A 22,303-nucleotide genomic window follows, 5' to 3' on the forward strand; every position below is an offset into this window, starting at 1 on the left:
GACGTTCCCTTCACTGCTGTGTTGCACAGTCTGGAGCATTGGGCTGGGATGCTGCAGTGCAGAGGGATGTGCTTAGCCCTCTCCAGTGCCCCAGGACATGCAGTTGGCTGCCAGCTGGCAAAGCTCACCTGGCTCAGCCCAGAAAGCAACTTTCACAGACGACTGCTTATCCTTCTGTGCTCAAAGTTACCTCTGAACATACCTGTAACAGAGCTGGAGCACATCTTTTTACCGGTAGCATGAAAGTGCTGTGAAAGCCTGTGAATTTTAGGGTCAGTCTGGTGCTGGTATCAGGGCAGCAGAGGACCAACATTCCTGTGTCACCATTGCAGAAGCAGGGAAGCAATTAATGTTTTCTGAGTTGGGTCTCCTTTCCTCCTGCCAAGCCCCTGACTGCCCCAGATCAGAGGGACCAAGGACTCTCTTACAACCCTTATTGTATTGGAGGCTGTTCTGGATGCACTGGGAGTATAGAAATCATGCAAAGTAAGGCCTCCACCGTACAGCAGCTTGGGTTTGATGCATGCTGGGGCTGTCCTGCCTGCCTGGTGCCTTTAGGATGCTCCAGCAGCTGTCTTGGTGCTATACAGGGACTCAGGGTGGCCTGCCCACTTGTGAAATATATTACCTGAGAGTCTGAAACAATCTGTGGAATTTGCAAATGGATGAAGTATCGTGATTCAGTCAAGAAAATGAGGCAAATCCATCACAAGGACAGAGAAAGCCAAGCAGTGAAAGAGATGTCAACTGGTAAAGGGCAGCGTGATATTAAATTATCCCTCACCTTTTGCTCTTGCACCGATTTTATTCTTTGTTGCCAAGTTACCAAGTACATCTGCCTTGTTCTTACACACATATTTCCCTCCAGCCTTGGTTCTGGTTGCCGTCAGGTTGTTTTTGAACATGTAAGCATTGCCCAGACCTTGTAAGCCTGGAAGAAAAGGACAGCAAGGCTGTAGCCACTGCAGACGCAGTGTGTGTTCAAGGCATGCAGTAAAAGCAGAGTAGGACAAAGTAGCTCTTCAGCTTTCTTCTTCATGGGCCACAAAAGTAAAGTGGTATGTTCTGCTGGCAGAGAGGTTGTTTGCTTTTGGGTGGTTCTGTTTGGAGGGTCAAGATCTCCCCCAGATCCCCTGGCATTTATTTCCCTCCCTTGGCTTGCCAGGCTGCTGTGCTGCAGTGTAGGGGGTCACAGCAGAGTATAAGGACAGAAGGGTCCAAGTCACCTTGGAGCTGCTGAGCAGGTGAGAGCCTGGGCTGACTTTCAGGCTGTTAAGTGCAGTTTGCAGAGCACAGGAAGAGAAATTAGGTCTTCAAAACTCTGAACATGGCTTGATGCTAGAGCTACAGTAGTAGTCTTGGACGTGCACTGTGCCATGCTTACAGAGCAGCTGTATGGAGCCTCAGTGGGAAACCGCTGGGTTTTGGAGGGTGGAATATAGTTGCATGATTCATAGACAGAGGAGTTGTTGGTCTGGGGGTAGCTGAGCTGGATTTCTTCTCTGGCTGTTTGAGAGTCAGGCATCAAAGCAGCTTACCTAGGTCAAGTATCTTCTGCAACTGTAACACAGCAGAGTTAGATCCATTCTTGCTTGTACCTGAAGCATGGAGGGTCTGTCATTACCCTGATGGCAATTTAAAAATGTTCTTGCTGCGTATAAAGCATCAGGCAGAGGCTGTGGGATTCACCTGATCCCATCTCAGAGGTAACTGGGCATTTGCTTAAATTCAATGCTACTTTTCAGGGGCTACTGACTTAGCAGAGTTACTGTCCTTCCATCAAGAAGAAATTTGCTTTTAGCATCTTCCCTGACTTATCTATCATCAGACTGTCCAGCACTTTGGTAGTGTGAGTCTAGGTTTCTTTTGATGGTTGTTGATGCCAGCTCATAAATCCCCATGCTACAAGGAACTGCTTAGCTCAACAGCTTGGGCTTCATCTGGAGGGGTGGTACATGTCCTACTGAACCTCTTGGGGTGGGCATGCAGGTTTACAGGGACCATAAATAAAGCGGCTGTTGTAGTAATTGGTTACTGCCCTGTGCTTTATTCTTCCTGGGGATCTGCAGTTAAGCTGGGGGAGGCAGAGGAAAGTTCTGGCACTTTCCTATTTCAGATGTTTTCAAATTTCTTTTACTTCTCTCTCTGTGCCTCTCCCCAGGTTTCTTGTTGTTGGAATCTGATTTATGTTTCTCTATGGAAGCTGCTAGACATTATTCCTAAGGACTGTAACAAAAGAACTGAAATGCCCTTTCCCATTGTCTGAATGCTTATGAGCAGAAAGAATGAAGGTGTCTGCCATGGTCTGTAAGGAGCAGGGCTGCAGACCCCACAGGTCCCTGATTTGCTTCTACAGGTGTCTGATAAAGGCGAGTTTATTGTCAGGAGATGCCAACTCCCTCTCTGAGGACATGCAGCATGGTGGAAACACTTTCTGAGGCCTGAAAATCAGAAACCTCCACTCTGTAGTTTCTAAACCGCTCTTGGACAAATGTGGGTGATTGAGTGTGGTGGCCCCAGGTCTCAGCACCTGCAGGGAGGGAAGTGCTGGGACCAGCCTAGGCAGCAGGAGAAGAAGTGGTGTGCAAAGCTGGCAGGAAAGAGGGGGCTATTCACAGGGGGACCCTCACTGGTTTATAAGCTCTGACAAGGATAGTGCTTTGACATGCTTTTTGTTCCTACACAATTCTCACTACCATTAAAACTCAGGCTGGTGTCCCAGCAACGGGCACTGCACTGCTGTGTTGCTATATGCTATCTTCCCACCAAAGTTATGCTCTCTGCTTTAGTGATCCTGTGCAAGTTACCATGTTTCACATGGATTTACTGAACTGTGAATTCTCACAATCTGACAAGCATCACTGCTTTGCTATGTCGGTGGAGATACAAGTCAGGGTGGTGCTACAGTACTAAGGCATTGGGGTCCAGATAGGTGGAAGCAGGCCTGCCGTGTGAGCTGTAGGAGGCCAGGATGACCCGTCACGTTGTATGTCAGTGAATATATCAATTTGCTTGTCCACCACATGTGGAAGGTTATACAAATACCAACCTTCATCAGAAGTGCTCATTTGCGCCAGCTACCTGACAATGTCTCATCTGGGTGCTGCTGGATGAGTGCCTGCCCTGAGAAGAAGGGGTGCCCTGTTGAGGCACCGGCTCTCCATGGAGAGGGTTTAGCTGTGGCTCTGGCTGTGGTCAGCCTGGCTCCCCATGAGTCTGATAGTTGGCTCACATGTAGGGTGGGTGGCACTCCTGTGGGTCATGGTTGCACTTTTCTTAGTCATATACACCGGAGGCTCATCTTGCAAGACCTGAGAGGCTGTCCTTGTGTATAAGCAGTGATCAGTAGTCTGGAGGGCTAGAGGCCACCGGGGCAGTGTGATGGAGAGAAGCTGTGCGCTGTGGTGAGTCTCTGGGGTGGGAGATCGAGCTGGACCCTGCTCCATAATACTTAATCCCAGGACCTGGGCCAGCAGGGCAGTTTATGGGATTAGGAAACTCAAGGGAGAGCTACAGGTTTTCAGTCTCCCATTCTCTGGGCAGAAAGCCCTGCTCCAAACCCCAGGGAGATTGCAGATGGTGCTGGTCACATGCAGCTCTGCTGCTGTACAGCACTGTTAAGCTGCCTCAGGTGTTGTGGGAAGCCTTGTGCCCCTTTTGAGTCACTCCCAAAGTGCCAATAACAGTGTTGGTCTGACCCCATTTCCCTGTCTCCTGAGAGTGCCTGTAAGCCTCTAAATCAAAGCCTCTGAAGTCCTTCCTAACACCAACGGCCCAGCCCTCCATCTGGAGCATCTGACAGCTGATATAAAGCTGATGTTTCCAGCTGAAGAACTGAACTACTTTGTTCTTTTCCATGATTCCCTTGGCAAAGGAAAACAAGCCCATTTGTTTAGAAGCTCATAAAAGAGAAGCTTTACAGTGGGAACATTTATAAACTTGTTTGCTTTTGACCTTCTCCACATTGCTGATGGTTTCAAGTTCTTGTCCCAGACATTGTGCTTGTCTGAGCTGTCAGTGACATTTTTGAAAAACAGCCTCACTCAGAATAATTTGCATTGCTCAGCACTCCAACACTGAGCCTTTACATGCCATCTTTCTCCAGTGCAGGGCTGGGTAGAGCGTGCAGGTGTGATACACTGACAGCCTTATAGAACAGCACTGCAGACCTGGCTGCCGAAAAGAAGCCTGGCCACTAATTCCATGTTGCTTTTTTTTCTAGATTAATTCATGCTGCTCAGGCAGTGGGCATTTCCCAAATTCTTAGGTTACTAAGCACTGAGCTTGTGCCATTGTAGGGGGAGGGAGGGGCGAATCATGCCCCTGAATGAATAAAAATGTATTCTGTGAAAGCAAGAAATTAAATCTCAGTAAGTGTGGGTTATGGGGGGCAGATATGCTTGAAAGAGATAGTAAGACATCATTTTCAGAGATCTCCGGTAAGACAGATTTTCAGAGATAGCAAGACAGCAGGTGTAAAGCACAAGCCAGGACAGTCACCTTTATTTATGCCTACAGGTAGGAAATTGGGATTACCTTGGCTGGACTGAGGGACCTCAAGTGTTAGATTCAGAATTTAATTTTTGAGCAGATGAAATCTTTTTTTCCACCTATGCTCCTGCTGACGGGGGAAGGACTCTCCCAAGTACAGATCCTCATCTGTGACTGATGCTTTGGATTCCCTTCTTGAATTATACTGTCATGGATTTCTTCAAAATATGTTTGAGAACCCTGCCCACTTTTCAAGCTTTTCTCAATCTGGAAAAGTCTTATTTTACTTCAGTCTGTAGGGAGTCTTCCTCATCTTTTCTGCATCTGTAAAACCTTTCCATGGTTCTCCTGCCCAGACCAAGGACATCACAAATTGCTAGATGCTGAGTGCTATGAAGAAACATCAGCTCCAGAGACTGCCTGGGATGTGTACTTGCACATTGCCCAACTCTTTCATCATGGATTCAGGTGAAATACATCAACCCCATTGGTGTATGATGGGAAAGTGCATGTACTGATTTGATACACTCTTTGTATATAGGGTGACATTGTCCAATTTCAGATAATTCCTAGATTCAAATTGTGAGCATAGCACAAAGTTGAAATAATATGTCTCATTTGTCTCCTAAGTGCTGGTAAACAAGACACAGCTGGCAGGAGATGTACAAGTAGTTCAGTCCTAATTTTCCCCATATTCCCACTGTACTTATTAACATAAGTATCCCCTTCCTTAGTTTTTCTGAAGACAGAAATGGGAAAAGAAACATAAAGCTGAAAGTCTCCACAGTGGATTCAAGGTGGGAGTCCAGCATGCTGGAGACTGCTCACTTCAGCACCGGGAAAGAGAAGGATGTCATGTTTTATTATCATTTGCAGACTGTATTAATGACGGGGGCTAATTGCAATTATTGGGAGAAAAAGTTAACACGTTCTCTTGAGTAACTACCACTGTTCCCTCTGGAGTCATAATGAAATGTGCATTATCATGCAGTTGGAGATGTGGCAGGTCTGTATCAGTGCCATAGCTCTGAAGTCCATGCCAGTGGGAATCCCACCTGAGCAGGGCATCAGGTCTGTCTCCCTCCATCCTTACCTTTCCCATTTGGCCAGTCTTTACCTGGTTCTTCTCACAGTGCTGTGGGAGAAGGACATGTGTGCAGTCATAGCATCTGGAATAGCTGGACTGAGTGGGCTGCCAGCACCAAGCTGTCCTGTGCTGTGCATTTGCCCGTGCTTCCCTGGCTTTACCCCAGGGTACACCGTTAATCATACTGTCCATGTTCCCATCACTTCCCTTTTAATTACTGGTTTGAGTCTTTAATGTTATTATTAAGCTGGAAACGTTGGAAAGCTCTGCAATAAGGGGTATTAAGTATTTCTGACAGCATTCCCTGCTTTGTGCATCAATCTGTGTCAGACCCTGATTTAACACCTGGTTGTCTCATTACTTGCAGCACTGAGAAGGGAGATTAAGATCTGTGGGGTTAGCAATGCTGGCTCTGAGCCTTCTCCAGTCCAGATCAGCTGGAGCCTTGCCAAGTGTCTTGGAAAGAGCTTGCACTGACAGCAGGGAATGGTCCTTATTCCATGAGTCCCTGCCAGGAGAGGGACAGTCCCACAAAAGCGGCAGGCAGCTTCTGCACACTGGTTACTTAAAAGAGGACAAAGGCCCAGACTGCGCAGATGGTAATTGTGTGCTGAGGCTGCCTTTCCGTGGGACCCTTTCTCTCTGATTTCTCCAGCTGTCATTCTGCCGCTGAGGGATATTCTTGCCTGATCAATCCCTTCTGTGTTCTTTGCCTTTTTTCCCCCCAGGCCCACGTGTTTGATTTGAGCATTAATAAGTATGAAGCTCTCTGCACCCAGCTAGTGGTGGCCAAGAAGAAAAATAAAATAACTCATATCCAGTTTAACCCTGTCTACCCTATTGTCATCATTGGAGATGAACGAGGCCACGTTACCTCCCTGAAGCTCTCTCCCAATCTACGCAGGATGCCCAAGGTAAGAACAACCTGCATTCCCCTAATGGAGACACCAAACCACGACAGGTGGCTTTGTGCCTTATCACTATCCCCTCTCCTTCTGTGCAATGATGCTGGCAAATGTGGTCTCTTTGTCAAGGTGCTTAAGATTACCTCAAGCATTTTGGGTAGGGTGTCTGAGATGTTTGATCCCTGCCTTTTATGAGTAGGAAGGCTCAGTTCACTCCTGGGCAGGAGCAGGGACTAGTGAAAAGGGTCCAGTCCCTCACCATGGTCCAGACAAGCCCACAAGTTCTGAAGAGGTTCATTTGTTTCCCAAAGCTCAACATCTTTCCTGAACTTTGGGGTTTATCTGCAAAATTCCTTGAAACCAGGTAAAGGAAGTTCTAAGTCCTTCCCGAGTCCTCCCACAGAGTGCGTGCTGCCTGTGTTCTTGCACTCCTGGATCATCAGAGCCTGTGCCCCGACAACCATGTAATTTCTCATGTGAATGAGCAAGGACTATTTTTAATTTGTGAAGGGACTTGGGATCCTTGTCTCAAGTGACAGCAAGGAGATGCATGTGCCCCTGTGAGCTGGTGAAGCCCCCTTTCCCACCCAGCCAGTCACAAAGGATGATAAGGTCTCCCACATGGATTCTTTGCTAGACTTCCCTTCTGGGCTTCGTCCAGCTATGAGCTGAATGTCTGTAAATGCAGTGTCCTTTCTGAGCCCATGTAGTTCTCATATCCAGTTGTCTCTTGTTTAGTGGAGCTTTTTCAGTTTCAGGTTTTTTAGAGCAGATCCAAGAAAGCAGTCTGTCAAGATAATCATCTTTCATTTATATATCCCCAAAGATTTTATTACTCTACTGTATTAGACAGGGTCTTTGGCCAGGAACTAATCACCCTAGTGTCACTCCAGAGTCTTCCAAATGATTTTTGAAATGTTCCTTCAGCCAGACACCACTGGAAATGTGAATCTTCCCTGTCTTGAGAGGGCATAACAAACACAGTAGTGTGGCAATCTGTGTGGGGCTGGGCATGGGAGCTGTGGAGGAGAATGTCTCATATGCTTCATGCTTTTCTATTTCCATAAAATCTGCAGCCTGAGACCATCCAAGCTCTCAGGGCTTTCAGCAGCTTGGCTTGGGACAAGTTTCCTGGTTGCTTTATGAGTCTTTCCTGGGTGTGGGCAAGCACCGTGTCTGCCACGGACCCTGGCTGCACAAGGGTTCAGCAGTGGAGATGGGTCACACACAGATAAACACGGCTGCTCTCCTCTACACCCCAGCTCTGAGCTGAGCAGCACCCGGAAACAGTGCACTGTGAGCCAGAATTAATTCCAATGACTCCTTCCTTTGGACCCTAAAAGTGAGACTTTGGAGCCTAAAATTAGGCTTTGGACTCTACAAATGAGGCTTTGGAACTTAAAAATAAGACTTTGGGTGTTAAAACCGGTGCTCTGGACCCTTAAAATGAGTCTTTGAACATTAAAAGTGGGCCTTGGAACTTATAAATGAGGCTTTGGACCCTAACAGTGAGGGTCTGGACCCTAACAATGAATCTATTAAAAAAAGGCTATGGCTACTAAAAGACAAGCTTGGACCTGAGGAGTAAGGACTTTTTTCGCTAAAAACAGGGATTTACATCCTAAAAATGGGCCTTTTGATGCTCAAAATGCAGCTTTGGACATTAAAAAAAATGAAGCTTAGAGCCCTAAGTGAGGAATTGATAGCCTAAACCAAAGGTTTGGAGCATTGGAAGTAGGCTTTCAGCCATAGGATCAAAGCTTTGGACCCTAAAAATGAGGCTTTGGGACCCACAGCCGAGGCTTTGAGCCCTAGAAGAGGGCTTTGGACCCTCCAAATGAGGGTTTGGACACTCAGGACACACCTTGGACCTTAAAGATGTCTGTCTGGATCCTAAAAATGACACTGTGGACCCTGAAAATAAGACTCTGCAAACAGAAACTAACCCTTTTAACCCTAAAAATGATGCTTTGGACCCTGAAAGTGAGACTTCGCAAATGAAAACTGAGCCCTAAAAATGAGTCTTTGGAGCCTAACATGAGGATTTAGAAGCAAAACCTAAGAATCTGGAAAGTAAAAATGAGGCTTTGGGCACTATAAATTAGACTTTGGATTTTAGAAGTGGGGGTTTGGACCTTCAAAATCAGACTTTGGGGCTTAAAAGTGATACCAGCATGCTGCCATGGTGGTCAGCAGCAGCCCACCATGCAGGTATGAATGTTGTCATCTCCTTCTGCCAACTTTCTTCAGAGGCAAATTGCATGTTGTTGACAAAGCAGTTTACACTGTGAGTTCAGGAGTGGCTCCATCACTTATTGCTGACCTTAAACCAATAGGTTCTGTATCCCAGACAACATATATATGAGTGGAAAATGGACTCTGCTGCTCTGACTTTATTAAGCTGTCTTCTGTTTGCTTAGTTGGGTTTGAAGGGACACTAAACACTGAACTAAATGTTTCCTGCACATGTGGAGAAGAAGGAGGGATGTTCAGGCATGACTGGTGATGTGTGCAGGTCCCCTGGCTACAGCCAGCTCTTCTCTGAAAGAGATGAGAATTTAGAACAGATGACATGCAGTGTGGTGGCAAAGTGGTGGATCTGGCCCAGCCAGCTTAGCAGCCTTTCTGTGCCACAAGTGGACAGGTGAGCTTGGTCACTGAGCCCATCTTTTATGGCTGATGTGGTGTCTGCTGTGCCAAATGCTGGTGTCCAGGACCCTGTGGTGAGGTGGTTTAGCTGGTGCCGGAGGGTGCTTTAACAGAGGGAAGATGAGCCCTGGCAGAACAGGCAGTGCTATCCACTGCATCCTTCTCCACCTCCCTCCTGTGCCAGCACCAGCCTTCATGGCCTTGGTTAGCAGCAAGCTTCCAGCCATGTTTGCAAGAGTATCACCTCACTGTAGGGAATCAGATGTACTTCCAGAGTATTGATCCTGGCCCATCTGAAGATCAGGTCAGCGTGCTCTTTAACCTGTGCAGCCAGCTTTCCTCTGTGATATGACTTCACTTCCTAATCTTTTCTGGGAGTTCCCAGAGCCAAGTTAACAGTCACAGAACATCCACAGATTTTTGTAAGTGGAGAGAGTCTAAGACCATGCAGAGGAGTCCTGGCATCCCAGCTGTCTCTTTGCAGATAGAGAAACCTGTCTGTGCCTGGCTCGGTACCTAGGTACCCCAGCCTGGTCTGTCTGGCACTTGATCCCTGCAGAGCCCAGTGCAGAAATCTGCCTGACACCTGGGAGGGCAACCCATGTCCAGTGCTTCTGGAGACTGGGGCCTTCATGCCAACCCCAGCATCTGTGAGCTCAGCTGCCTGGTATTGTTTCTGTCAACTCCTTTGGAGGTGGGAAGGTGCTTTTTGCTGAGGCCTGGCAGAACTCAGGGTGCCAATGGGACAGGGCAGCCAGGGATTCATCCAGATCCTGCTGCCCCTCTGTTTCACACCAGTGTCACAGGGGTTTGCCTTTGAAGCTTCTCGGCCAGCTTCCCACACAGCTGGGACAGCTGCATTTGACAGGTATGACTTGCAGACTAATCACCTTTTTTTGAGAGAGCTCTTAATAGCCACATGTGATTCCAAACCCCATTATTCCCCTAAAAATAGACACGGTGCTGTCTGCTCCATATTCTGCAGATCCCTCAGCTGTCGCTGGGCTTCCAAGATAGGGCTCACCAAAAGGGCTGAGCTAACTTCATCCCGGTGGTATTTCAGCCATTCTGAATTTATTCTGATTTGCCTGTTAAAGCCAGTGTGGTGGATAAGTGGAAATAACAAGGGTAAGGACTGCTAGGTTCTTGTCAGACCTTGGTTCATTCCTCTCTTCATGTCCTTAAGTGAGCAAGGGAGGTTCAAGAGCTCTTTAAATAATTTGCAGGGTTGATCTGCAGTTTAATTAATTCATGTTTGTAAACCACTTTGGGCTCTTTAAGAAATGTTATTTAATACTCCAGGTTTTGCTGTCAGCAGTGTTACTGCAGCCTCATTTATGAACACTTGGCGGAACAAATATGCCAAGGGAGAAACTTCTCAAAAGCACTCTGGTGGCATTTTTAGAAGTTACTTTCACCAAGACACACAGTAAAAGCTTCAAAAAATGCCTAAAACTCCCTGTGAGTTCCGGCCTCTAAAATCATTTAGTGGCACATGGGAAAAGGTACAATTGTTGTTGAGAGGAAGCTGGGGACGTGGGCTCTGCCACCTATCAAGCACTTGTGTCAAGGGCTGGTCTCTGTGCACAGAGGGTACAGAGGTCCCTGCACTCTTGCCAAGCACTGTGGGCATTCTTGTCTCTTTGCCCTGCTGATTTGGATCCTGAAATCCTCCCTAGCCCCACAGGATGAAGTCTCTGGGGTGGGACAGAGACATCCCCTTGCCCCAAGGCAGTGAGCTGTTTGTACGTCCATGAGGTGTGATCCTGGTAGAGGTTTTCTGTGCCTGTTGCTGTTGTCTCTAGATTGTGTGAGTCCTCTGGTAGTCCTGGGAGTTCTCTGGGAACACACTACCCAACTGCAAAGCACCAGCTCCAAGAGCCTGGGGAGCATGGAGGTTGGCAGGGCAGACAACTGGGCCCAAACCCTGTGGGAAGAGCAACCATGAGGCAAAGAGCAGAGCTTGCTGAGGGTGGGTTTGCAATCAAACTACCACCAACATGGTCCTGCATTGGCCATGCTGAACACCCATCTCCCTGAGCACCCAGCCCTGCTTGGGCAGAAAGCTCATGCCAGCAAATAATTGTCCTGTGCAAGGAGAGCTGGTGAAACTACTTTGGGTCCTGCTCAGAGCTCAGAGGTGGCATAGAAACGCTCACAGTATTTTAAGATGCATCAGAAGGAACAAGTGGCTCTCTGCTGTTGTCCAGGCCACTTCTGGACTCCAAGCACTCCTTAAATATTGCAACGATTGTCAGGCAGGAATTGTTTAACTAATAAAGTATCATTCCTAATATGTAACGAACTTGGTGGTTGAGTTCACCCAAGGGAAGCATTGCTGTGAGAAGAATCGGTTTGGGGCAGAGCTGTTTAATTAGTAAGCCTTCCGGGTTTCATTCCAGGGTTGGAAGAAATTAAAGCATTTTGTCATCGCAGTCAGAAGAATGTAGCTGCTCATGGGCTTTGGTTTGTTTTTAAAAAAGTAATATAGCCTGGCTCAACCCCATCAATGCCAAAAGTAAGCAGAAGATAGTCAAAAAATGTGTGAAGAGTTTTTAGAAATGTTGGGAGACCACAGCAGAGTGGGAGAAGACAAGAAATCAGGTCAAAGAAAGGTTACCATACAGCATTTGCTAAGGCCAATGCAAATTTCTTGGCCAGTACCCAGGCTGACAGCCAGGGAGGCAGCCAGCTTCTTGGCCTGGTGCTTGTCTTGGATTTATTTATCTTGCATTACCTAGGATGATTATCTCAGTCTCTGTTCCCACTACTGGTTTCTTCACCTGCAAGTCACCTCTTTCTCTGTCCCTCAGGGACAATCAAGTTACTTCCCAGGCAGTAAATCCTGGCTGGCAGGGTCTAGCTGGGCATGGATGGAGTTGGAAGGGGAACGCGGCTGCTTGCCCATCCCAGGATGCAGTGACAGGGCTGCGTGTGGGTCAGGAGCTGCAGGCACACACCTGTGCCTCCAACACAGGGTGCCTGTGAGCAGCTTGTGGTGTGGGGACAAGCGAGGAGCATGGGGTGGCTTTGTGCCTTCCTATCCATGTGTACATGTTGGGCAGCTGCTCTGCTCTCCGTGTGCCTTATCACACCAGCCAGTGTCACCTCTGAACTCCCTGTGCCCCCTTGCCTCTTTGCAGCCCTGGTGATTTTGCTCTTGGCCAGATCCAACGCAGCAGGGCTGCTCATCCAAGGAAGGGGCCGTGGGTTTTGCTGACTGAACCACTTTGGCTCTTTGACTATAGCTGATGGCAGGGTCTGGAAGGGATCAACCAGGACTTAGGGGACTGCGATGGACAGTGCAAGGGTGTTGGGCTTTTCAGGAGGTGAAGGAGGGAAGGGGATTCGAGGAAGACTGGTGGAAGTGTGTGAAGTTTTAGGGAGACAGTAGGAGAGTGGCTGAAATCTCTCCTTCAGCCTAACCCCCTCCCCAGCACTGCCTCCTTCCCTGTCTCCTGGGGCTTGAGTTTCTTCCTTCTCATACTCCCCAGCAGCACCCACTGCACACAGTGCTTTTTCAATAAAGGACTCCGGTTTTGCCCCTATACCTGGCCTCGGTGGGATGTGGCTCAGCCCCAGAGCTGGTACAAAGCTTGGACAGTGTGAATGGACAGTGGGATGCTTGAGCCTGAACCTCTCTGCTGTGCAGCCTCACGCTGCTGTGACCTAGGGTGACAGGTTGAAACCCAAAAGAGTTAAGGACCAGGAAACTGTTTCTGTTAGTCTTTTCCTGTAGCAGTGGGAGGTGTTTCCGTAGCTGTGAGGGATAAACTGACCAGCACAGGAAGATGAACCTGAACTCCCTCCTTCTGTCCCAGGAGGTACAGTCCATCTGCACGTGAGACTGTATTTACAGAAGGAAGCTATGGGTGAGGTACATTCTCCAAGGCCACATCAGTCCTGGGCTGGTGAGTGGTTTAGCACTGAGGGAAGTGCATTTTGTCCCCAAACTTTCTTTTTCAACAGCTCTCGTGATGTTATTCTGTTTGAGAGAAAAGCACTCACCTCTCAGCTCCAAATGGATCAAGTCTTTCTCTTCTAATGTTATAATTCCTAGTCTCCCTGTTTTCATGCAAATTCTCCTCTCTCATTGAGATTCCCGTAGTCACTTCTGTGCTGTGCGAGCAGTGGCCAATTTCCTAGTGTCTCTTCAGGGCTTGCTAATTGTGCAGTGACCCAGAATCACAGAGCACAAGCAGTGCTGGAGGAATTTGGCGTTGACTGCTGCTGTACCTTGTCTATATCAGGACTGCCTCCTCCAGATGTAGCCTGGGCCCCCTGATAAGGAGGCACACATGAATAAGCTTGGGTCTCATAGAGACTGACCTGCAGCTTGATGGCTTTGCTTCCTCTCAGATTTGAAAATGTCAAATGTTTTTTGACTTCCTTTCAGTCCCTTCCCTATTATTTAAGCTAGTTGCAGATAGCTGCTTGCTGTACTGTTAGGGGAAGAGCTGAGCACCATGGGGTGGATCCAGGGACTTGTGAAACCCTATTTCTGCCTATTCACAGCTTTGTGTGGCTTGTGTGAGCCATGTAAGGACACATGCACTGGCATTGGCTCCTTGGTACGGGAAGGAAACCCAGTACTGGAGGCTTTCAAGAAGAGTAGATTAGAGACACATCTGTAGGGACAGGTCACTCTGTCCCTGCCTCAGAGCAGGAAGGGCTGAAGGCGGTTGCTCTGACAGTCCCTGCTGTCGACATGAGCTGGTCCTAGCACATACTGAGGCCAGCAAGAGGCCATACCACTTGCGTGCAGCTTGCATTGGATGCAACCTGCAGCCATTTTGCTATAGGCAGATCTGTGACTCATAACCGTACATCAGCATCTACTGAAGGGAATGCTGAGGTGCACTGACAGAAGCAGGCTCCCCTGCCTCTTCCTCCTGTCCTTCCCTGCCACTGTCTCCTGCCCTGCCACTGTGCCGGGAAACCCATTAGCAGGAAGAACTTCACAGCCCCCCAGGATCCCTTCTTTCTCCACTGTCCCACATCAGGATACCTCCTAATCTAGCATAGCCTGAGATAGAATGAGGGGAATGTTTAGTCCTGGAAGGCTGTTTCCTTGGAAAGGAACTGGTCCATGTGCCAGCAGGCTCCAGCTCTTCTCAGGCAGAACTGAAGCCTTTGGGTATTTATCTGGAGACCCTGGACATACCCACTTGCACAGGAGAGTGACTCTGTGGCACAAATCCAGATGTCCAAGAGTGTCACACCACAGGTACAATGAGTTCTAGATTCTGGACAGAGATGTGGCAACCTTAGACACTAGCACTGTTTGGAAAGCTAACCCAAACAAGACAGCAATAGATCTAAAGGACTTGAATCGTCTCTTAGTAAATCAGTTTTCTTTGTTTTTGGAGAAAAAAAAAAATTGGGTTTCATCAGACTATGTGAATGGAGAAAAGAGCTCTGTGTAACAGCAGGATTGCTGAACCCCAAGGTCAAAGAGCTGGGGGTTTTCTTCTCTTCCCTGTTCCTGGCCATGTGTCTTCAACCTTATTTTTGTTGTGTAATGTCACTTTCTGTGACTATGTTTGGCACTTGGTGGAGGGACAACATCAGCATATTTGCAAGTTATTTTAAGCTGAAGTTAGTTCCCATTGGTCAGGATGAATTGCGTTTAGTACATTAAATGGAAACATTGGCAACTGGAGCAAGAAAAGGTCCCATTTTAAGAAAATTCAATAGTACTTGTAAATTATTTCTATAGTGCAAGTCTCACCCTGTGAGGTGCTGCGTGCTGTCAGGGGGACACTGGCAAAGCCAGGAGGACTGGTTTTGACTTTCTAATTTCCTTTTTGAAGATCTGCATAATAAAAAAAGGTTGACCATGTTTGAAAATGATGCAAGACTACTCCATTTTGCAATACTAGGTGTTTGGAGAAAAATGCTAGGGGGATTTAGTTTTGTGATCAAAAATAAGCAAGTCACTGAGCTAAATGCCTCTTTCTAGACATAAATCTGGTGTGTCCATTGGGTTTTCTGTCCTCTGGGTATTTAAGAGTAACTGAAATCTGAATTTAGCCAAGCAAAATGTTTTTCAGTGGGGCCTTATTTTACTTCTTCCCTTGTATTTCTCCACACTAGCATAGTTATGTTGCTACAAGAACTGTTTTGTCTGTAGGCTTTGTATCCTCTTCCTCATGAACAGACTGTGTCTATACTTTGGTGCCCACCACCCTAGAGCTCCCCAAGCCCTGGCATCCTGGGCTCTGCTCCTCTGCAGCCTGATAAGCTCATCCCTGCCTGTCCTGGGAAACACCTAATGCATAAGGAGCCCTGCTTCACATCTTGCATTTTGGTTAGGTCTGTGATTGCCTGAATATGCCTGTTCAGCTTGCACAGCTCGTCTCTGAGCCAGAGCCTCCGCTTTCTCCAGCGCCTTGGCAGAAAGCTGTGACAACAGAGGAGTGGGCACAGCATGATGTTGTGGCAAGAGAGGCACTGCCCAGCCTCATGGGCTGCTTGGCTTGCCTTTCCTTCCTGTTTCTTTCTTTAGCTGTCCTCTGTAAATTCATTTCTACACACATGACTTAAATGCCCTCCAGGAGATTGGGGGATCCTAAGAAATCACCAGTTCTTTGCCCGAGTAACAGCCCCAGCACAAAGGCAGAGGAGCCCCCGGGGGAGCAGGCTGTTTCAAAGCATGCCTTTGGCAAAGCCAGCAAGGGAGACTTTTTGGCAGACTGTCATTTTTCCAGCAACGACTCTGGGTGTGAGAGCAGGTCTGCCAGCCTGCAGTGTCTCCTGCAGAGGCTGTTCTGTGCTCAGCCCCCTGCCATAACTGATCATGCCTGCTGATGGAGGCAATGTGGATGCTTATCCTCCAGGTCATCTGGGGGTGAGCTGCTTTTTTGCCCGAGAGCCCCAAGCAGCTCTCAGGAGTGCAGCTATTGCCGAGTACTGGCTCTGCTGCAGGGGTATGGAAGAGGAAAGCTAGTTAGCTCAACCCCTGAGCCACAGGGTGCATTTGAAGGGCAAGGTGATGTCTCATCATGAGGATGTAGCGCAAAGCAGCGTCTGGGGCCTGGGAGACCCAGCCCTGGTCCTGGACCTAGCCTTTGCATCTCTTTGGATGAGATGCAGCACCTTGCCATGTTGAAGTGGGATGAGGGTGCCCATCTCCCTGGGAGCCACAGTGGCCAAAGGAGAGGTGTCCATAGGCACCATGGATCTGCTTTACCACAGCTTCTTCTCTGTGTGTCCATCCTGCTGAAAGCTTTTGGACATATCCAATACAGTCATACCTCAGGAGAGGAGCTGATGTTGGAGTGTGCTGATGGACAACCCTGCCCCCACCAGGGCCCAGCTCCTGGCAGGGTCTCCTGCCTCCCTGCCTTGTCCATCACTGGAAGGCAGTTGGATGCCACAGGCTATCAAGCCCAGAATTTCAAGCTAGGGCAGCCAGGTCCCTGGAGAACAGTGAAAGTTAGGAAGTGGAACAGGGGACGCCGAGATATACTTGCCTGCAGCTAGCAGCCACTGCTGTCAGTGATGTTCCTGCTGTTACAACTACAGCCCAGCAATCCCATTTTGGCCCTGTGCCCCCCCTCAGCTGTCCATCCTGGCAGCCAGAGGAGTGAGAAAGGGAGGGTGAATGTGCAGGTCCCAGTGTGGGACAGAGGGAAGAGGTTGCAGTAGTATAAGGGAAAAGATGAGGAGCTGGATCATGGCATGAGCAGGAAGGAGCAGACATCCCACAGGTGCCCTGGCCAACAAAGCATGCAAAACCCTGGGACACAGGTGAGCAGCTCCCTGTTGGCTCTGCACCTCCATAGTGGTTGGTTTGGCCTCCATTTGTGCTGGTCATGCAATTTAGGTGGAAAAATGTAACTAATTCTCTCCAACTCGTGGCTGTCACAGTGACTTGGGCACCTGAGGACTCAGCAGCGATGGCAAAAGGGACACTAGTCTTCATTTGCAAAACCCATCCCAATCATGTTTTTGCATTGCTTCACTGAACCTGGCAATGCTGCAGAGCTTGGAAGGTGGGATTTTACTGTTCTTCAAGCTCTTCAGCTTTTCCTTCCTTATGATATTACATACCTTGTCCCTGGGCAAGGTCTGGGCACTCTGGGGCAGTGTCCCTCGTTGCAGAGCCTGGTGGTATTTGCTGCAGTGACAAAGGCAGGAAATTTGTTGTAACATAGAGTAGGAAGACATGCAGCCGGCTACAAGGGCCAGAGGAACAGCTTGAGATTTGGCACATTCCTGTAACTCCTCCTAAGCCTCTGCCAGAGCCTGACACAGCCTTCCCCAAACAGCCGGCCGGGGCTGGAAAGAGCTGAGGCTGCCAGCAGCGACACAGAGGGCAGCTCTCTGCCTGGGAGATTGTGTCTGTGCCATTGTAAAACACATCCCAAACACATTGCTGTAAAAAGCCCTGCACTTGCAGACTTCACCTGTGTGTTTCCTGACACTGGGTGTGTCAATCTAAGACCTCCATGCCCCTGCATGCCCTGATTGAAACCATCACGCTGCTCCTAGCCCTTGCCAATCCTCTCCCTGACCCATGCTCATGCCACCTACCAGCCTCCTCTGAAAGAAAAGTAAGGGAGACACCTGTGCTGGCAGGCAGGCCAAATAAGTGGCCGTTGCTCAAATTAATTTGATGGGCTCAATGGGGAATTGTTTAAATGAGAGAAGGGAAGGAATTGCCGATGAATACAATGTCTTGCGCTCATGGTGATGGAACTGACGCAAAAGGATTATTTTTATCCCGTGGAGGAAAGGAAGAGAAGAGCCCTGCAAAGCAGAGAAGAGGGGCTGACTTACAGTCCCTCTGGCTGTGGGAGATGCAGTGATGGCTGCAATCAAAGCAGCTCCAAGGATCTCCTGGAGGAAAGCCATTACGCTCCAATTCACTGACTGTTTCTGTGAGATGGGATGTCAGACACCAACTGTGTGAGGCTGCCTAGGGCAAAGATCCCCTGCTCTCCCATACTCCCACATCCCACCAGGAAGCTCTGCCTGTGATCCCACTGCTCCCAGTCCAGGGGGCATCTGAGCTCCTAACCCCCTGCAGTGTCCTGGCCAGTGCAGAGACCTGTTCTGCCTGAGCAGTGTTGTGTTTCCCACCTCCAGCCCATTATGCTGAAATCTCCTTATCGTTATGCCCAGACCATGTCCCACAAGCTGTGCCCTTGCTGCAGAGTGTCCTATGGATATAGCTCTCCCACTGCCCTCCCCAGCACAGAGGGATCCTTTTACATGCCTGACCATGGTGCTCCTATTTCTCTGTGGTGGCACAGCTGACTGTTTCACAGTATCACAGGAGCGCCAGGTCCCATCCAGGTGATTATCCCTCTAACCCCAGCCCTGTTGGCAGAATGCTCCCTCCCCACAATCCTATATTTGTGCAGGGAATTGTCCCTGCTCACTCATGATATCTTGCATTTGTCCATGTATATTCCCATACAGATTTTCCAGGTCACATCTCTGGTCCAGCAAAGTAATTCCAAATTGCAGTCCTGCCTTCCTGGACACCTACAGCCTTCCCATCTGTCCCATTGTCCAAACGCTAAGAGAAACACTGACTAGACCCACTCCAGACCTTGCCTGGCAAATGCTGTTTGACTCAGGCCTGTGATAAACCTGTTGCAAGGTATTATTTATAGCCTGGAAGAATGGTTCCACATGGACTTTCTCTTAAAAGTAAACACCCTGTTTAAAAGAAAGCACCACACAAAACCTGCATGTACTCAGCTAAAGGGGGCTGGGACAAGCAGATCTTTAAAGGTAACAGTAGGGGGAGGGTCTGCCTGATATAGATGAAGCTTGCAAGGTCCATCAGGGTATTTTCATGACCCAGCTCCGGCTGGTAGTGCTGTTAGTGTCAAATGTGAGTGTTGCTGCAGAGCAAATAGCCGCAGCAGCAAGATGGTCTCAGATGCCAGACTAGATGACTTGGCGTCATGGTGTTGTTTTAGGAATGCCCATCAGAGCACAGCCGTAAACAAGGTGGCAGGGGGTAGATGTAAATCCCATGCAGACCACCCTCACAGCTCTGGGGCTGCATCCTGGAACTGGAGATGCTGAAAGAGGCTTGAAAGTTGTAAATAAAAGCATGAACTATCAGCATGTCACTGAAACACTGAGCCAAACACAGAGTCTGGCAACCTCACTGGGGTAATTCAGAGCAAGAATGAAACCAGGGTCCAGTTGCTGAGAGCAGCATTAGCAAATCCATCACCATCTGCAGTGCACACATCCAGGGTTGGCACTTCAATGGAGGAGACTGATTGATAAAAAATGAAAAATAAGTCTGCAAAAGAGTTAATCTAAGGCCTGGGAAACATCACTTCAAGGAGGTTTTTAGGGCCTCACAAATAAATTAAGCCATAACTTCATCTCAGCCTAAAAACACCTGTATGGGAAGGGATTTGCAATAGTGGAAGGCTCCTTAAATTAGTAGAAAGAGACATAATGGGACTTGGCAGCTGACCAAATTCAAACAAGAACTAGAGCACACATATTTAGTGTGGCACTAGCTTGTCCGCATCCCTCAAACTCCTTCAGGTCAAAACTGCTTGTCTTTTACTGAAAGATGTGCTTCAGCTCCAAAATGAGTCATTGGTGTGATGAGTTTACTGACTGAGGCTGTGTGAATCATAACAGTTATTTCTGGGCATAAAATCTATTAAATCTACTTTGAATCTACTTGAAATGATAGGGGATTGGCAGGCAGCATTATAGAGAGAGAGATTTGCAGCTTTTTTAAAGAAGTAATTGCAGCTTGGAACAGGCCAGGTAGCTGTATTTGAAGAGATTTACAGACTTCTGAACTCTTCAGTTCTTGTGAGTCTGGCTTATTAGCTCATGTGTTAAACAGTCAAACTGTAAGCACTCAGAGAAAACAAGGTGTTACAATAACAGCAAGCATGGGTCAATACTAAATCAATGTTATCCCTTTTCTGCCATTGAAAGCCTAGTGGGAATATAGATGCTTGCCCCATGTGCCTGGGATCATACAAGCTCCCCCCTTATGTCAGCTTTCCCACTTGTCAGTAAGCACAGGGAAACAGTCCTTGCTTTAAGATCTCTGTGGTGTCAGCTCTCACAGACTGGGTCCAGCTTCCTTCTTGGTCCTCTAGCCATCTGCCTCAGGCTGCTGCCCTCCATGGGTTTTCTCCAGTGCTTCCTGGTTTTCTTTTTTCACTGGGAGACCCTCTTCCTCTCTTTACCCCTTACCAACATCCAATACCAACATCCAAACCAGTCTGTACAGCTTCCTTGACCTTTGGATACTGTGAGAGGAGGGTGCTGGGGAGCTTGTCCCCTCTTACAGTGTGCCAGCATTCCCCAGGGGGTGGGAATTGCCCCATTGAGGGCTGGATCGCTCTACACCAGTCCTGACACTGAGCAAATATGGTTAAGAGAACATTTGCTTAGAAATGCTGTCTGCAATAGGAACACAATGACAGAGTAGGGTAAAGCTACAAAGCTCATCCTTACATTCACACTTGGTAGCGAAGAACATCCTGGGATCGCAGAGCCATGGGCACGTTCATGGAAGGGATGTTGGGAAGTCTCTAGTCCAACCCCTACCTCAAAGGAGGCTCAGCCCTGAAATCAAACGAGGTTGCTCAGGGCTTAGACTTATTTTGAAAACCTCCAAGGCTGGAGATCCCACAGCCTCTCTGGAGCCCAATTCCAGTGGCTAACTGTCATCGTGGAGGAAAACTTTCTTATGCCACATTGAAACCTTCCCTCTTTCAGTTTGTGGCTGTTTTGCCTCATTCTCCTGCTGTGCACCCCTGTAAAGAGCCCGTCTCTGTCTTCCTGATATCCTCTCTTTGGTGCTGGCAGGCTTCTGTTAGGTCACCCCAAAACATCTCTTCTCCAGGCTGAACAAGCCCAGCACCCTTACTGTCTTCTCAGTGCAAATCCTCCAGCCCTCAACAATCTGAGTAGCCTCTGCTGGACTCAGTCTGGTTTATTAACATGACATCTCAGTTTAGCTGTTAAACTACCTTCTACCCCTCTTCCCGCAGGTGAAACTGGAACCCTCCTATCCATTAGCTGAAAATTAAGACTTTTTAGTCTGGTTTTTTATCACCAGAGGCAGAGAACAGAGGCACTGAGCCAGTATAGCCGTCATCTCCTTATCTTATTTCTTTCTTCCCTAAAAATCTCCTTTCCTTTTTTCTGGTGACTAAGACATGGCACAACAGCGCTGGGGACAGGAGGTGAGAGGGGTTCACCCTCCTCACTTCCTCCCACCTCACAAAGCTGCTTTCATTAACACTTACCCAGTGTTTCTCAATTACCACGTTCTGGCTTGAAGCTGCCTACCTGTGTTGCAGCTTTCTGCAGAAAATGTGCTGAAGCTTTATCTGTTGTACAACAGGAAATATCGAACACATGGGCTTCTTCCTAGACCAACAGCTCCTCTTACTTACGCCATAGCATTACACAGGGGTTGAGCGTGGTTCTCACCTCAGCCTCTGTAGCCATCCTTGGCTTTACCTGTCTCTCTGGAGGGAACCTTCTCCTGTGGCTGTGTACTTGCCTTTCGTCAGGCTTGATGGCTCATCCACCTGACAAGTGCATGACTGAACTAAGACAGGAGATTACAAAGGTTATGCCAGAAGTGGGAGGAGTAACAGGCTGAAAAATTACCCCAAAAGAGCAATTAGCGGTGGCATAACTGTTGGTTGGTGTCCTCACTGGCATTTCAAATTTCCCATTCATTCCTTGGGTGATCTAGCAGAGAGTCCACTTATAAAGTCTTGAGAGGGTCTGGTGGCATGGAGGGTCACAAGGACTTTGAAAGACTTTGCATCAGATCTCCACACGACCTTGAAATGTTGGAGAGATGGAGTGAAATCATGGAGGCGAATTCAGTGATGACTTTCACAAAGTACCAAAAACACCTGCCAGGGCTGGTCTCAGCTGTGCTTGATTGGTGCAGAGCCTGGACCACATTCCTGGAGTCCAAGGACTCAGAATTACATTAATGAGCCCAACCCGGTCAGTAATCCTGTGCCTGCACCACGGTGTGATTTCAGTGGGGAGTGAGGTGGGAATGTGGCTCATTATGTGTTTAGCAAAATAACATCCAAGACCAGATGGTCATATAGGAAACATTGCATTTGTCTACGGTTAAATCAGGGGTTACTGGAATAAATCAATTCTGTCAGAGGTTCTCGGCTGCTTTCGC

At 48.2% G+C, this 22,303-nt stretch overlaps 1 protein-coding gene across 3 annotated transcripts in view; it reads left to right on the plus strand.

Moving 5' to 3' along the window:
* Positions 1–22,303, plus strand: part of DNAI1 (dynein axonemal intermediate chain 1) — a 150,702-nt gene that overhangs the window by 116,645 nt on the left and 11,754 nt on the right. For all 3 annotated transcript variants that reach the window (XM_005436899.3, XM_027801990.2, XM_027801991.2), the window contains one exon: positions 6,307–6,492. In XM_005436899.3, coding sequence (XP_005436956.1) covers positions 6,307–6,492 — 186 coding nt within the window. The remainder of the gene's footprint in view (positions 1–6,306; positions 6,493–22,303) is intronic.

Source organism: Falco cherrug, chromosome Z (assembly GCF_023634085.1).
Source record: "Falco cherrug isolate bFalChe1 chromosome Z, bFalChe1.pri, whole genome shotgun sequence".
In the NCBI taxonomy this organism is placed as follows: Eukaryota; Metazoa; Chordata; class Aves; order Falconiformes; family Falconidae; genus Falco; species Falco cherrug.